Source organism: Ornithorhynchus anatinus, chromosome 13, assembly GCF_004115215.2.
Source record: "Ornithorhynchus anatinus isolate Pmale09 chromosome 13, mOrnAna1.pri.v4, whole genome shotgun sequence".
Classification (NCBI taxonomy): Eukaryota; Metazoa; Chordata; class Mammalia; order Monotremata; family Ornithorhynchidae; genus Ornithorhynchus; species Ornithorhynchus anatinus.
Genome location: NC_041740.1, coordinates 294,168 through 309,474, shown reverse-complemented (window position 1 = coordinate 309,474; position 15,307 = coordinate 294,168). Strand labels below are relative to the sequence as shown.

Genomic DNA, 15,307 nt, shown 5'->3' with positions numbered 1-15,307 from the left:
TTAGTCTGCATTCTAATCAACCCCACCAGGTAAGCCCCTCCTTCCCCACTCCCCACCAACTTCCTCTGACTGTTCCCCCCACTGCCTCAGTCGCAGAAGAGGTTGGGGTGACTTCTGGCTAATCAGTCACCCTGTCACACAGGTCCAAGCACAGAGATGCAAATGAAGTTCTGGATGGTCTGTGGGTTTCCTCAACCCTTCCCCGGTCCCGACTGGACAGGGAACAGAGAGTGGGCCTGTCAACTTGGTCCAGATGTGGACCAGGCCTGGGATCTGCTTGGGCCAAAGTGGTGAAATGACCCACCCGCCTCCAGGAGAGGAATGGAAGGGGAAAGTGGCCTGCTGTGTGAAACAGTGGAACTAAAGCCTTTATTCCAGACACCTGTAAAACACAGACCAGCTACTAGCAACCCGCTGACCCTCCCTCCCTCCGTGAGATGGACCAAAAATCAAAGGATTTCTCAGGTGGAAGGAGAGATGGCAAGAACTCCTGCCATCTAGGAAAGTCCCCCCAGGGAAGTGGGCAGCAGCTTCTTTTGAAACGGAGGGCTGTGCACACCTACACCCGGATGACCAGATGGCTGGAGAGGGAAGTACAGGCCCAGGACAGACTGGTTATGAGGCAGCCTGCTGGGAGTGAGAGTTCCTGCTTCCCCCCAACGCTGCCCAGACCAGGATGTCCGGATGCAGCGAGACCACCTGGATCTCTGAGGTTAACGGATTTGCCCCCGGGTGGCCGCTGGCAAATCTGGGGGCCCCCTTCTCTGGCCTTGTGAACAGTTGCCTGCCGGCCCTCAGGCTGCAGTCTAGTGGTACTAGTCCCGTGGGCCCAGGGGCAGGCCAGGCAGTGGGTAGTTTCTTCTGCCACTGGTTAAAACTTTTTGCTGTCTGTGGGGCGTGGCCGGCGAGGAAGTCTGAGGGTATTAGAACAGGAAACGACGAGACCCAGATCCAGCTCTCACCATCTGATGAGGCGGCAGCAAGCACAGCTTGTCCTGGGTCAGGAGCGGCAAGCCGGGGATGCAACACCTTCGTCCGCTGCCATTGTAGACCAGGACATCTGGCCCGGGGGCAGGGGGCTTCAGCATGCCCGGTATGGTAGTCCATGTGCCTAGGCAGCGCGGGGGGAGCCAGGGAGTGCTGCCGTCCTCTAGGGCTGGCAGAGCCCGGCTCTGCTGTGGGACCAGCCGCTGACTCCCCCAGCTCTCTGGTGAGGTTCCCACAAGGGCCCATAGGGATGGCTGTATGTAAACTGCAGTTTGGATTGCCCGGGCAGCTCACGGTGCCAGTGGCGCCTTTCTGCCTGCTCCGAAAAGCTGTGGGGGGGCAGGACTGCGGGCACGGAATGTTTTCTCTAGAAAAGCTCCCTTGTGGGTGGGTTGAGTTCTGTCTAGGGCCAGGCTGAGCTACACCGGCAAGGTGGGAAGAGATCGGGGGGGCGGGGCGGGGGCGGGGGCTGAGTTACATTCGGGGCTCGGTGGGGTTGGGGACAGGGTCGGGCCAGGGTTACGCTCACCAGGGCCCAGGGGAGAGAGACGCAGCAGCGTTTCATGCCCTGGGGGAGCAGATGAAGGGAAGAATCTCTTGGAACACAGAGGAGGTGGCCAGGGGCCCGTGGTGGTGGTGGCTGGGGGCCGATGGTGGAGCCCTGGCCAACCTGGCCTAGCTGCCTGGGCACTCGGCCCCAGAGTTCAGTTCTAAGGTTCAGAGGCTCGCGGTTGCTGTACCGGGGAGTCGCCCACCTTCTTTCTGTCTGGACGTCCATCCGGTCCACCCTCCACTCGTGGCCACGCCGGGCAAAGGGATGCCGGATCCCCCCACCCACCCACTATCCACCTGGCCGCTCACGTGGACTTCTGGCGGTAGTGAAGGGTCAGGTCGCCGCCGCTCTTCCAGATGAAATGTTTGACCGTCCGCAGGTCCATGTTTGGGTCCAAAACCTGAGGAGCAAAAGCCGCTGCTTTTCCTCATGGAACCCTCAGACACATACACGTGTGGTGCGTACCGGGGGGTGTGTTTTTGTGAATGTGTTCTGGCAGCAGCAGTCACAGACCTCAGAGGAGGTTGGAGAAGCTGCAGCTCTCAGACCTCACAGCTCCTGCAGTTCTCACTGCAGCAGGACACACTGGAGGGGAGGGCTTGGAGTAGGGAAGTTGCAGTTTCTCCTATTTCCTCCTGCCATCACTAACCCTCCTGCTGGTGCAGATGGACACTGGAGCAAGGGCCAGGGCTGTGCTACCTAGCAATGGGCCAGGGAATGCTAAAAGCTAGATTCAGGGAGGGTGCCCAGTACACGTGTCCTCTCAGTGCTCATGACAGATAGAGTCCTGAGCCAGGCACGCAGAAGTGGGGTGGGGGTCGCTTACCTCCCACAACACCAGGAACGTGCCCTTCCATGAGCAATGGGGAAGTCCAGCCTCTGACCAGGCCCAGCCCCAGCCCCCAACTCCCTCCGGTCCCGCTCTGGGTTGTGGCCTCCGAGTCCCTCACCTGGTCCTGGCACAGAAGTTCGATTTTCTCTTCTGCCAACCCCGAGATGTCCTCGTCCTTCTCTTGCTCCCCGGGCTTCTCATTGTTGGAGGAGCTGGTGGTCTGTGAGTCGTTGTCCAGGGTGATGATTTTCTCATACACGTGCTCCATCACCTTCCTTACCTGCAGCATGTCACTGGCTGACAGGCGGTCTCTGCAAGACAAGACCCAGGTGGCCACGAGTCACAGAAGTCCATTGCTCCCTCACTTCAGGTCCATGGGGCCCATTCCCATTCAAAACGGCCACCATAACCCCCTGGTCTGCTGGCTGCCTGCCATGTTAAGGTACAGGAACTTCCTTTCCAGATTGGACGTGGCGATCAGGGTGGGATCTCCAGACCAGTGCTCAGAATCCACTTGAACAGGATCTGAGCCCAGAGTGATCTGTCCCCGGTCAGCCCCACGATAAGTGGACAAGCTGGAGCACCTCCAGGCTTGGGTTGGTCAGAATTGCTCCAGAGAGACTCGGCAGTCTACCCCCTCCCCACCCGTGGGATGCTCACTTCTGTGCAAGTGGGGAGTAAACTCTCCTGGACCAGGTCTGGGGGCACTGGGCCACCCAGACCCGGTGCACATTATTAGTTGAGAGCTCTGGGCCACTTCATCGAGGGCTGGAGCTGCTTGGCATTTATGCCCCAGCCCTACAGCTGGTTTAGAGAGCAGGAGTCTGGGCAATGACACAAGCAGAGAAACTGGCGTGTTACTGGCTTACTTCTTCAGCGTCTTGGCCCCCGACGATGAGTGTGGTTGGAGGTAGAAGGGGATCTTGTTGAATTTGGGCATGTTTTTCTGCAAGAGAGTAGAACCCAATCGTCAAGCCTGGTGCCGATTTCCTCAGCTGCAGAGCGAGCTCTTGGCTGGACGCGCGGTCTGATAGATGCTTTACAGCTAAAAATGGATCTGGAAACTGAGCGGCTTCCACTGGCTGGAGAGAAGACTTGCCGGGGAGCGTCTGAGAGCCGGCTGGGAGGGAAATGTGAGGGGGAGCAGCAGCGGTGAAAGGCTCTGGCTGCCATGCCGTCAAGGAGGAGAGGGTCCTCCCTGGACACTGGAGCTCAAGTGCCAATGAAGCTCTGGCCAGTGCTCTGCCCTACCCTTCCTCAATTCCTCATCCCTCAAGGGAAGCAGCACAGTACAGTGGATAGAGCATGGGCCTGGGAGTCAGAAAGATTTGAGTTTTAATCCTGGCTCAGCCACTTGTCTACTGTGTGACCTTGAGTAAGTCAATTAACTTCTCTGGCCTCAATTACTTCATCTTTAAAATGGGGATTAAGACCGTGAGCCCACTGGGACAGGGACTTTGTCCAAACCGATTAACTTGTATCTATCCCAGCACTTAGAACAGTGCTTGACACACACTAAGTGCTTAACAAATACTATTACTATTATTATTAATAAGGGGAGACTGGAGCCTCATGCTACAAGGGGGTCAGCAAACCCCTGGGCTCCCACTGTTGAGAAGGGACGTGGACAAACACTACCTATGCCACAAAGGGTCACTGCTGGACACTGCCGAGCCTGTGTGTCGTACCGGGGGCTCAGTACCAGGACAGATGTTGTGTCTCCGCCTCTGGTCAGCTCCCTGGGGCCGAACAAGAGTGGGATGGGGTGCCACTTACATCCACGGTGATGTCGATCACCCACTGTGGCACTGTCTCGTTGAGAAGCATCGACTCGGTCTCGCCCCCAGAATCCCTGCACAGCAGCCTGGGAACAAAGCGGGAGCAGTTCTGAAGTGGTGGAGGGCGCAGAGGAGATACCAGGATGCCCGACCGGAGCCCAAACCATTCAGGTATTGGCCAGTGAAGGGAATCGAGATCCTTGTGCCCCTTCCCCTCCACCCCGGGGCTCCGTGGACCTGCCACTGAGGTACTGCCTGGGAGCTCCAATGAGTTCCCCTCCACTACCACCAGACTCTGGAAATCTTCTGTAAATGCTCACAGCTCCAGAACAGTGCTCCCCCAGAGAGTAGTGAAACCAAGCCTGGGCCGCGCGAGGGGTCTGGTCCTTCCTGACCCCCGAGATGCTGTCCTCTCTTGGGTGGCTCACGGTGGCTTGGCAGGACCCGGGCCAGGTCTCTTGGCTGTTGCCCCCGAGTGCTAGACCAGTTTTCTCACAGATCGAGGAAGGTCTGGAAGCTTTTTGTGGGCAGGGAATGCTCAGTACACAGCCCCTACTGGCCGGCCGGTCCCCACGTCGGTCGGTGAGCGGTCTGGACTTCCGCTGTTTCCATACCTGAATAGTGTGCGTCCTCCGGCTTCCCCAAAGATGACTGGTGTATGTGGGGGCACCTGGAAGTAGCCGTTGCCCCTCTGGACCCTGCTCTCCTGCTCGCCGTTCACTAGGGCAGGAGGGGCACCAGCTTAGGGTTCTGACCTGAGCCATGATTCTCTAAAGTGTCCACTATGAGTAGGAAAATATGTCAGTCACAGCGGGGACCAGGTGGAGAGGCTTTGGGAGACCAAGGGGCCAGGTTGGGCCACGCTTCTGGACGAGCTACAGGTCACTGGCAGAGCAGCCTAGCTCCAACCTTCCGGACCTCCAGGAACCCCTCCACCTGACTCCCTCCCCTCGCCCTGCTGCTGATGCAGTGGATAGAGCTTGGGGCTGGGGATCGGGGATACCGGGGCTCTAGGTCCAGCTCTGGGCACCCCTGCCTGGCCACTCCGTTGCCCAGAGGGAACCCGATGGACAGGGACAAGAGAGTGAGAGTGGTGCTGTGCCAGTCCCCAGCTCTATAGCCAACTCTTCCGGCAGGATCTCAGTCCTGAGATCTCAGCACCGAGGCCCATCTGCCGTTCCTGACAGGAGACTCCATCAGCTACTTCCCTCCAATAAGGTGTGATCTTTTTGCCTATAAGTAGGAGTGAAAGCTTTTCTCCCAGATATTTGTATGTACACACATACAACTGGCTGCGTACACAGAGATGCACACGTGCATACATGTGCACACCCACTGCCCTCAGTCAGTTCAGCGGCCCGCAGGGAGGGAGTAGGAGCCTGTCCACCCTTCCCGTTTCTACACTGTGCCTGGGCAGAGCTGGCACCGCTGCCCCCACAGAGACATCAGTAGTGGAAACTGTTGTGGGCCAATGTTATAGAGGCAGGTACATCACCCGGGCCACTGGGAGCCCAGAAGTGCCTGTGAAGTGGTATCAGCTGGCCGAGCCCCCCAGCCCCTCACCGTGGCCAGCTTCATTCTCCTCTTCCTCCATGGGGTTGATGTGTGTCCTGGGCCAGTATTCCAGGAGAGCTTGGAGCAGGAGCCCGCCGAGGTTCACTGGAAAACAGAGGTGGCGTTGGCGAAGCCAGCGGAACGGTGAGCTGGGGAATTGGCAGCCACCACAGAGGCAGGACCATCTCGGCCTGCCTCAAAGTCCCCTCTCCTGATCAGGAGACCAAAAGAGTAGAGAGTGGGCATCTCGCCCCTCTTCTTGAATCCGGGGAAATTACTTTACCCAGCGCATTAGCCCAGTAACGACTTTTAGTTAGAAGCTCGTGAGTTGGGGACTCCATTACAGGAAGGAAGGTGTATCCCACAGCCATTTGGAAAGAGAGGCCGGCAGAGAGACGGCAAACTCACATTTTGGATCTGACCCGTCGGGACTGCTGAAGCCAGCATCTTTGGCGGAAACCCAGGCGGCAAAGCAGTCGGTCTCGTCGAGGGTGACGGTCAGCATCTGCCCAAGACCCAAGGAACACCAGGGTTTCACGGCCAGTCCCTCGCCTTTTCAGAGGGGCTCCATTGGCTCAGAGCAGGGAGCTGCTTTGGGGTTGGATTTAGCACGCCTAGGCCACCCATCGCGCCCTATGGGGAAGGCACTAGTAGGATTGGGGTCATTCACAGCAATTCCTTCCCAGTCGCCCGCACAAAGGCCTCGGCGGCTAATGGAATGCAAGCTTAGTCGGCCGTGGGATTTCTTAGAAAAGCCCTGGATCGACCACCTGTGCCCCACCGTCAACCTGAACACTCACCCCCGTTTTTAAGTCCACCGAGAACCAATTGGGCACATACACCATCTTAAATCTCTTCTTAATTTCTTCCTCAAAGTCCACTTTGCCGAGGTCTTCGACTTTACATGCCTGAACGTCCCAGAGAAAGGTCAACAGTGACCCAACCGCTGGTCAGCCTCGACTCCAATCACGCACCCCCGCCCGCTGATGGCAACTTGGTCTCTCAAGCAGCATGAAAGAGGGCAGACCCATCTGGTGATTGTCCAACTGGGGTGGCTCCCCGCTCTCCCCATCCAGCTGGAGTACCGCTACCCCCCACCCCAAACCCCACTCTGAACTGTAAGCTCATTAGGGGTAAGGAACATGTCTGCGAATTCTTTGTATTGTTCTCTCCCAAGTGCTTAGTACAGTGCTCTGCACATAGCACTCAAAAAATACCATTGATTGGTGACACTTTACTCCTCCCCCCTCCGCCTACCTTCTTCTGGTAACCACCTTGGTAACCTCAAAAAAGGCCTGAGGCTAAAAGTAGACAGACCTGACTCTCCCTGGGTCATGCCTACCTTCAGGACATCCCAATAAGCGGCATTGTGGTTGGTGTCTTTGGTTAGGATGTGCCTCTTGTCGTTGAGGATGTGGTACTGAGTGATGCTGGCCCCGCCTGATGGACAAGGAGCATGTTGACGTGGTGCCCCCAGAAAGGAAGCCAGGAACGGGCCGAGAACCGGGAGAGACTTGAGCCCCTGCGCTAACGCTGTGCCAGGAACTCGTCTCCTGGACCACTGGATGGTGAGTTGTTGGGTGGAGGAAGCCGTGGCCTGATACTGGAAAGCTGGCCGTGCTCTGTCAACGGGCCCAGGGGCTGCGACCTTGGGCATCTCCCCTGCCCTGCCTTGGGTCTTCCGACCCTGCTGTCCTGTGCTCTCATTCCTGCCTGGATCCTCCTTACCCGGCCCCATCCCTCTACATCTCCCTGAGGCTTCTCAGGCCTGACCCCCCGGGGCCTGGCTGGCTTATCCGAGCGGGTGCCTGCCCACCCCGGTCCACGCCCTCTCGTATACCTTTGCCCTAGGCAACCAGCAGGCAGCACCCGGCCTCAAGGGCATCACCTAGGCCCCGGCTGGGAAGGCCATTCTCACCTCACCCCTACTCTTCACTATCCCGGCTCCGGCTCGGGGCTTCCTGAGGTTTGGGGCTGCAGCTCTACCTGGAATCGCCTCCGAGCAATTCCACGCTCAGTCTCTCTGGCAGCGGAAGGTGGCCGCCTGGACTCTCCTCCCGTCCCCTTCCCCTCCTCCTCCTTCAGCATTCACCTTTAATCACTTGGTCAGGCTGCGAGCCCAAGGGCGTGATGGGATTGGAGCAGTCGTTGTCATAATCTCCAGATGCTCGGAAATTGTGAACCCCCTTCAGGGTCTATGAACACAAAAAGAAATGCAGGTCACTGCTGCCAACCAGCCTCCTTGCACCCAGCACCAGTGATGCCTTTTGCAGCGGCTCAGACCCCGGCTCTTCGGCAAGAACAACAGAAACAACCCATCACTTCCTTCCCAAGGCCCTGCGAGTCTACTGGACCAGAACAGTGTAAACCCCCAAACCACTAGGTAAGCTTAAACAAGGTGAGTGAAAATGAAAAAATTGAGTGGGTCTAATTTTGCATAGCAGCAAAGGTCAGGAAATCAGGCCTGACTGAAATCTGAACCCCATGGTTCTAGGGACAGAATGGGGTACAGATGGATCATCCCACACCTCTGATTTTTCCCCAGTCACCCAACAAGGACTATCCAACACTCCTGATTCTTCCCTCTCCATCCCAGACCCGCCCCCAGTGATCCCGCACCAACTGCTCACCCTTGGGTCTACTCTAACAGGGTAGGGGCAGGGCCAGCCAGAGCTCAGTAGTGTCACCCACTCACCCACTTATTAACAGAAGACTTAGTAGTGGCCACCCAGAGAGCAGGAGGAGGGTCCGCCGACCTGTCGAGTTCCATCTGAGGCACAAAATCAATAGTCACGTGTGAGGCCGCCAGGCTGCTCTGGGACCGGAGACTTGAACGTCTACACTAGGTTGATGAAGGTAGCACCGGCCTGACCCAAAGAATCAAACAGCACACTCTTCTCCGCTGGCCACCCTGTTTGGGAAGCGTTGCCCCCGCTGGTGGGTTCGACCCCCAACTCGGCCCTGGTTATTACCGACATCGGTGACTCCCTGGGGCAGGTGGAGTCTTGGTCTCTGGCGTCTTAGAAGCCAATTGCATGACTCCAAAAGGCTTAGGACCCAGCCATTATTGCGATTTCCCTTTATCGCAAACGAGTGCCCAAAGATGTGACTCTGACCCTGGCCCTCTGGCCCGGCACCCACCTTCCCAACCTCTCCCTGGCCTGGAGATCCTGATGTCTGAGGACCGGGTCAGGTCCCAGCTTGGAGCAGCTTTCCCTGCACCACTGCTTACCTGACAGCTGGTGGGGAGGGGCCCAAGGACCTCTAGAGCCCCATCCTGGCTCCAGTTGGGTGGCAGAATGCCAACTACCCAAAGTGGTGGGGGCTTTCAGAGTTCTGAACCTGGGACTGTCTCCAGGCCCTGGGAGCTCTTCTCATTCCTGATGGCCAACCTGTGCCACCCGCATGCCAGCTTCCCCCAAGGACCCGAGGAGACCGGGGACCTGTCCTGCTGGAGACCCCACATACCTTGAGCACCGGTGCCTTCTCCTCACAGACGAGCACCCGGATGTCTGGGTTCCTCAGGTCCGTGCAGTAAACCTTCCGGTCACGGCCGCCCGAGTAGACGTGGGTGAAGGCTTCGTTGGCCTGCAGGGCCCACACGCCTTCGTCGTGGACACGATAGGTGGCAATGCAGCGCTGCTGGCCCAAGGACCACAGGCGGATGGTCCCGTCAGAGCTGCCCGACAGGCACTGCAACGACAAGGAGATCCAGAAGCACAGGCCTTGGAGCTGCCCCAAGAGTGGCCCACCGGACGTACTTCCCTTCCACCTCCCGAGCCCCCGACGTAAGTGGGAGGGTGCAGTGCTGCTCTTGGCCTGAACACGGACTGAGCCGGAATTCAGCTCCTGGGTTCTAGAAGCCTGAGTGCACTTGACCCCAGGAGGAGTGCGTTAGAGGCGGCCCAGGCCCCGCATACCTGAGTCCCATCTCTGTTCAGAAGCAAAGCTTTGACGTTATCCGTGTGACCTTTCAGTTTCATCAACTTGGCACAAGTCCTTGGATCCCAGACCCGCAACACCTGTGATGCGAAGCGACCCTATGACCATCGTGACTGGAACCCGGGCATTTTCAGGCCCACGACTGCCTCCTAACCTCTGCCCCCCATACCCACCCCTGGAGGGCCGGCTGCTCTTACCTTTTCCGTGGAGCCCGATACAATGATGGTCCCCAGCTGGTTCATGGCCAGGCTATAAATGGAGTCTTTGTTCCCACTCAGGGAAGATGCTGGGGAAGACAAAGGAAAGAAAGCTGCAGGTTACTGTAGGTCACTGCTGCAAACCGTCCAGACAGCTGAAACAAGAGGAGGTAGCGTGGCACAGTGCCGGATGCCCGGGAAGCAAGACTCAATGCCACCATTATTAAAAAGTGTCCATTTGTGGAGGTGGAGCTGATAAACCAATTTTGCCGCTGGGCCGATCCTGGGGCCAATGGCTCCCGTGATCATCACCAGCTTCAACTGAGATGGTTCCGCATGGATGATACTTTTGGAAAAGGCTCAAAATAATATGCTGGCTCTGCCCAACATGGACTGGAAACCCATGTGGGACAGGGCTGAGACTGATCTGACTCTCCTAAATCTGCTGCAGTGTGAACTCAGCTTTGGGGTGGGCCCAGAGGGAATGCTGGATAAACACCGACCCTAGCTAAAGTTAGGCTCTGCGCTGGGTCTATGGAGTAGGAAGGCCGGAAGTTGGGGGGAACGGGCCGGCCCCCGTGCCCAGTCCTGCCCAAGATGGGGCAGTGGTGCCGGGAGCAGCACCCTGCCCTCCCACCAGCTCCGGACAGCATACTTGTGACGGTGTTGTTGGAGGCGGTCAGAGCGGTGAGCGTGTTGACATCCCAAAGGAATATCTGTCGATCCAGACCGGCTGATGCCACCAGTTCTTTGTCCCTGGCATACGCCAGGGCCTTCACATAATCCTGCAACACAGCCCAGGACCCCATGGGTCAGGGAATGCCACCAGCACAACCATTGAGGATGGGGAGGCGGGCACGGTCGGTGCGGTGATGGGGGAAAGGGCGCGGTGGAGACCTCAGGCGGCAGTTTACCTTGTGGGTTCTCAAGGTCGACATGCAAAATCCCTTGTGGGCATTCCACACTTTAACCGTGGTGTCAGCCGAGGCCGAGATCACTAGGAGGAGACAGAGAAGTGAGATCTCAGACACTTCTGCCTGACTCAGGAAGGGACCAGGCTCCTCCAGGGAAAGGAGAGTGGAAGCAACATTTTTCATGCACTCAACATTCAGGAATGAAATGGTAAGGATTCCAAGGAATGACCCAAGGAACCCACCTCCCACTCCCAAACCTTCCTAGTGGGAAGGAGGCAGCTGGAGACGGGCACAAAATGCTGTGGCCAGGAGTACTTCACGGTCATGGCCGATGGTGGGTTTCCTTCCTGGTCTGACCTTCGACTTCTCCTTACCATCAACCCCCGGACAACTTACACGTTTTCCCATTGCAGCACAGGACAATGTCGTTGACCCAGTCGGTGTGGTGTTCCATGGAAGCGATATAGGGATCTTGCTGCAATTACAATAAAAAACCAACACCCAGTGACATCCTTATACAAATCCTGCTTCACGTATGAATCCTGAAGCCGCTGAGATCTCCCGTCCTACTGAGGACCAGACCTAGCATGCCGTCCATGAGTGTTTGTGCTCCTTAAAGGGTGGGCCCTTCCGCTCCCTCCTGCTGCTTTCTCAGGCTGCTGCAGCAGCCGACAGAAAGGGATTTGTGGGCGTGGGGCAGTCCCGGGTCAAGGGACCCTGCCGGGGACAGGGAACGTTCTAGCCTCGCCGCCGACTCGAGCATCCCCGACGATCTTGGTTGCTGTGCAGGCAGGGGGATGGTGGGCGGGAGCTGACCCAGGACGGTCAGGGCAGAGCTCGGCATCCCCTGGAAGGCGGTGACTCAGCAGTGGGCGAGGGGGCTGGATTTATCAAATTTTTATCTCCACGTGTTTTACTCTGGGTCTTGCGAGCTCGGCTGCCCAGAGCCACTCGGACCCATATTGGGGTGCTCTGGCTTAGCCTAAGGCTCATTCATTCATTCATTCATTCATTCATTCATTCATTCATTCATTCATTCACATATTCGTATTTATTGAACACTCACTGTGTCCACAGCATTGAACTAAGCGACTGGGAGGCACATTCTCAGACCCGAATTGGGGGAGTAGTCAGCAACGGGCTGCACGACTTGGCCGTTATCGCCGTGCGGCGGGGGCCGTTGTCACCCAATGCACCAGCATGGGCAGCTGTCACAGCAGTACAGCAGTGCACGACAGGCCCATGGAGCTCGGAGTATCTGAGAGCTGGTCTGGGTAACGAACTCCGAACGCGACCCTGCGTCCCAGCTGACCTTGTGCTGATTGACGCTCCATATCCTGATGATGGAGTCTCGGCCGGCAGTGAAGAGTCTGTTCAGCGCTGGGTCCAGCTGAAGGGCATTGACGCCATTCCGATTATACTTCTCGACTTCATCACGAATCACGTAGGAGACCTGAAACCATTAAAACTGTCAGCTTTTCCATCCCCACCACCAACGCCAGGGGTGGAGGAGAAGTGTATGACACCGCCGGTACCCGGAGGACCTCGCCATCTGAGAGGAACACAAGAACACCCAGGACAATGAGGAAACAGTCATTCAGGGAACGGGAACCTTGCTGAAAAACAAACATTTGAATAGGTACAGATGGAACCAAGAAACATACAAGTCCAGATGGTGAGATATGGAGGATGTGGTGGTGGAGAGGATGGTGGGGACCGATGGGTTGGGGGTGACTTAGGGAATCCTTCAAGGAGATGGTGGCTTTTTTTAAAGGAGAAGGAGGGATGGGGTTTGGCAAAGCTGAGGGAAAGTAAGCATTCCCAGCAGAGGGAAGGGTGGGTGCACAGGGTTGGGGAAGGGAGGGTCTTGAGTGAGAAAGCTGGTTATTTGAGCAGGGAAGGAGCAGGAGCAGCAGGAGGATAGGTAAGAGGGAGGCAGCCACGAGACAGCTTGGAACCTAATTGTTTAGAAGTTTTGCTTCCATGGGAGAAAAGACGGGTGGATGCTGGAGGGCTTTTAAAAGGGGAGCGATGTGTTCTGATGTGCGCTTCGGAAAGATGATTCGTGTAGTCATCTGAAGGACAGGCAGAAGGCGGGGAGGCCTGGGGACAAGGCCTGAGAAGCAGCTTGGCCTAGTGGATACAGCACGGGCCTGGGAGTGAGAAGGATCTGGGTTCTAGTCCCAGCTCCCCCACATGTCTGCTGCGTGACATTGGGTAAGTCACTTCACTTCTCTGCGCTTCATCTGTAAAATAGGGACTAAGATTGTGAGCCCCATGTGGGACAGTGGCTGTGTTCCAACCCGATTTGCTTGTATCCACCTCAGTGCTTAGAACAGTGTCTGCCACATAGCAGAGCTGAACAAATACCCCAATTATTATTATTACGGCAACAGTACAAAGGTTGCTACCATGGCACGAGAAAGGTAGTTCTCTCAATTTCCGGTTCATTATTCCCTATTCACAGTTTTTTGATCTGGCAGGAAATAGGCAGTGTCTCCTACCCTCTTCACTTGTAAATGGTTAATCAAGTGATTAATATTTCCAGGAAGTTCAGTTTGGGTGCTTAATTTGGGGAAGAGTTCCTGTGTTGCTTAACTGAAGCAGATAGGTAATTCCTAATGGTTGAACATCAAACCATCCTCTCTAGGATCAACACTGGCCTTCTTTTTGACAAATCCAATGACTTTGCCTGTCTGTCTCCCCCGATTAGACTGTAAGTCTATCACTGGGCAGGGATTGTCTCTATCTGTTGCCGAATTGTACATTCCAAGGGCTTAGTACGGTGCTCTGCACATAGTAAGCGCTCAATAAATACTATTGAATGAATGAATGGCCCTGCTGGGAGGGGAAGAGGATTTTTCATGCTCCTCCTGACCCCAATCAAGTCCTGTAGTGAGGGCAAGCCTGTGGGGAGGATGAGTTGGTCCCCCCGTGTAAACTGTAAATTCCTTGTGAGCAGAGATCATGTTTAGTGCCACTGCACCATCTGCAGAACTCCGTACAGTGCTCTGCCCATAGTAGGTGCTCAGTACATACAACTGACCCACCTAATGGTCCCTGCCCCGAGAAACTCACTGCACCCCTCAAAGGTGGGAGACCAACCCGCAGCACCCCAAAGGGTCTCCGGACCCCATCCCATCCTGGGTGAGGCTCCGATCCCCACCCGACTCTGGCCGGGGACTGCAGACCCCGAGTCCTCCCGGAGGGGATCCGCCCCCAACCCTTCCCTAAACTCTCGGCCCCACCCTGATAGAGACTCCGGACTCGGTTAAAGTCAAGGGAGCCGCGTGGTCCGGTGGGCAGGGCGCGGAGCTGGGAATCGGGAGACGCGGGTTCTAATCCCGGCTCCACCCCTGGCCTGCGGTGTCACCTCCCCATCTCGCCGGGCCTCAGTTTCCCCCCAAAATGGGGGTGATACCGGCGACCTCCGCAAGCCCCTGGGGGGGCAGGTTAATTATTATATTGCATCTCCCACCCCGGGGCTCGGCATATATATGTTTACTATATGTAAACTATATATGTTTATAGAGTGAGCGCTATATAAACATGGGGGTTCGGGGGGCTGCTGCTCAAGCTTAGGATGTATTGAGCGCTTCCTCTGTGCAGAGCACCGTACTAAGCGCCCGGAGCGTACAATCGGACAGCAGATGGGGTCCACCCCTCCAGCGTGGGGCTTCCCGGGGCCCGAGGGCGGCCGGTCCCGGCGGAAGCCCTAAATGCGGCGGTTGGGCCGGGCCCGGCCCCCGGCCGAGCCCCCCCCCGGCCAGCCCGGCCCGCGGCCCCCTCCGGTCCTGCGGGAGGGGGATGGGCCGGCCGGGAGGGCGGCCCGGGGGGTGGGGGGAGATGGGGCGCGGCCGCCGGTACCTGCACTTTCCGTCGCCCCGCCGTGTTGGGCCTGTGATGAGCTGCCATCTTGCATGTTGACACTCGGCCGTCACTTCCGGGGAGGAGGGGCCCGCGGGGCGTCCGGACCCTCCCACGCCCCCTCCCACGCCCCCCTCCCACGCCCCCCGGCCGCTGCTGGACAACGGCCTGAGCAGGAGCGGCCTCCGCGCCGGCTGCGCGCGCCCCCGGCGAAGGCGAGGGAGACGGACGGGCTCAGGCACGCGCGTCCGGGCGCGCGCTTCGGCCCGAAGGGGCGGGGCCCAACTCCCTCCACCTCGTGCGCGCGCCCCCGGCGGAGGCGAGGGAGACGGAGGGGCTCCGGCACGCGCGCCCGGGCGCGCGCTTCCCCCCGTAGGGGCGGGGCCCAACTCCCTCCTCCTCGTGCGCGCGCTCCGGGCTGAGAGGAGGGAGGCGGACGGGCTCAGGCACGCGCGCCCGGGCGCGCTCCCCCCAAGGGGCGGGGCCCAGCTCCCTCCACCTCGTGCGGGCGCCCCGGGCGGAGGCGAGGGGAGAGCGAGCTTCCCGCTTGCGGGGGCGGGGCCTGGAGCCCGGCCCTTCTCGTCTGTCCGCCTCCCCCGATTAGACTGTAAGCCCGTCCAAGGGCAGGGGCGGTCTCTATCTGCTACGGATTTGGCCATTCCAAGCGCTTAGTCCAGTGCTCA

The 15,307-nt window shown here is 57.9% G+C and overlaps 1 protein-coding gene across 1 annotated transcript; it reads right to left on the bottom strand.

Moving 5' to 3' along the window:
• Nucleotides 1–340: 340 nt before the first annotated feature.
• WDR48 (WD repeat domain 48) lies at nucleotides 341–14,742 on the bottom strand. The gene is made up of 19 exons (XM_029077917.2): nucleotides 14,625–14,742; nucleotides 12,070–12,210; nucleotides 11,154–11,232; nucleotides 10,758–10,840; nucleotides 10,499–10,628; nucleotides 9,844–9,932; nucleotides 9,625–9,726; nucleotides 9,173–9,397; nucleotides 8,400–8,474; nucleotides 7,797–7,899; nucleotides 7,047–7,144; nucleotides 6,505–6,612; nucleotides 6,113–6,209; nucleotides 5,714–5,809; nucleotides 4,765–4,870; nucleotides 4,149–4,236; nucleotides 3,242–3,318; nucleotides 2,491–2,683; nucleotides 341–1,940 (listed from the first exon to the last, which is right to left on the bottom strand). The coding sequence occupies exons 1-19, from the start codon at nucleotides 14,670–14,672 to the stop codon at nucleotides 1,845–1,847; spliced, it is 2,034 nt and encodes a 677-aa protein (XP_028933750.1). The 5' UTR covers nucleotides 14,673–14,742; the 3' UTR covers nucleotides 341–1,844.
• Between the last annotated feature and the right edge of the window lie 565 nt (nucleotides 14,743–15,307).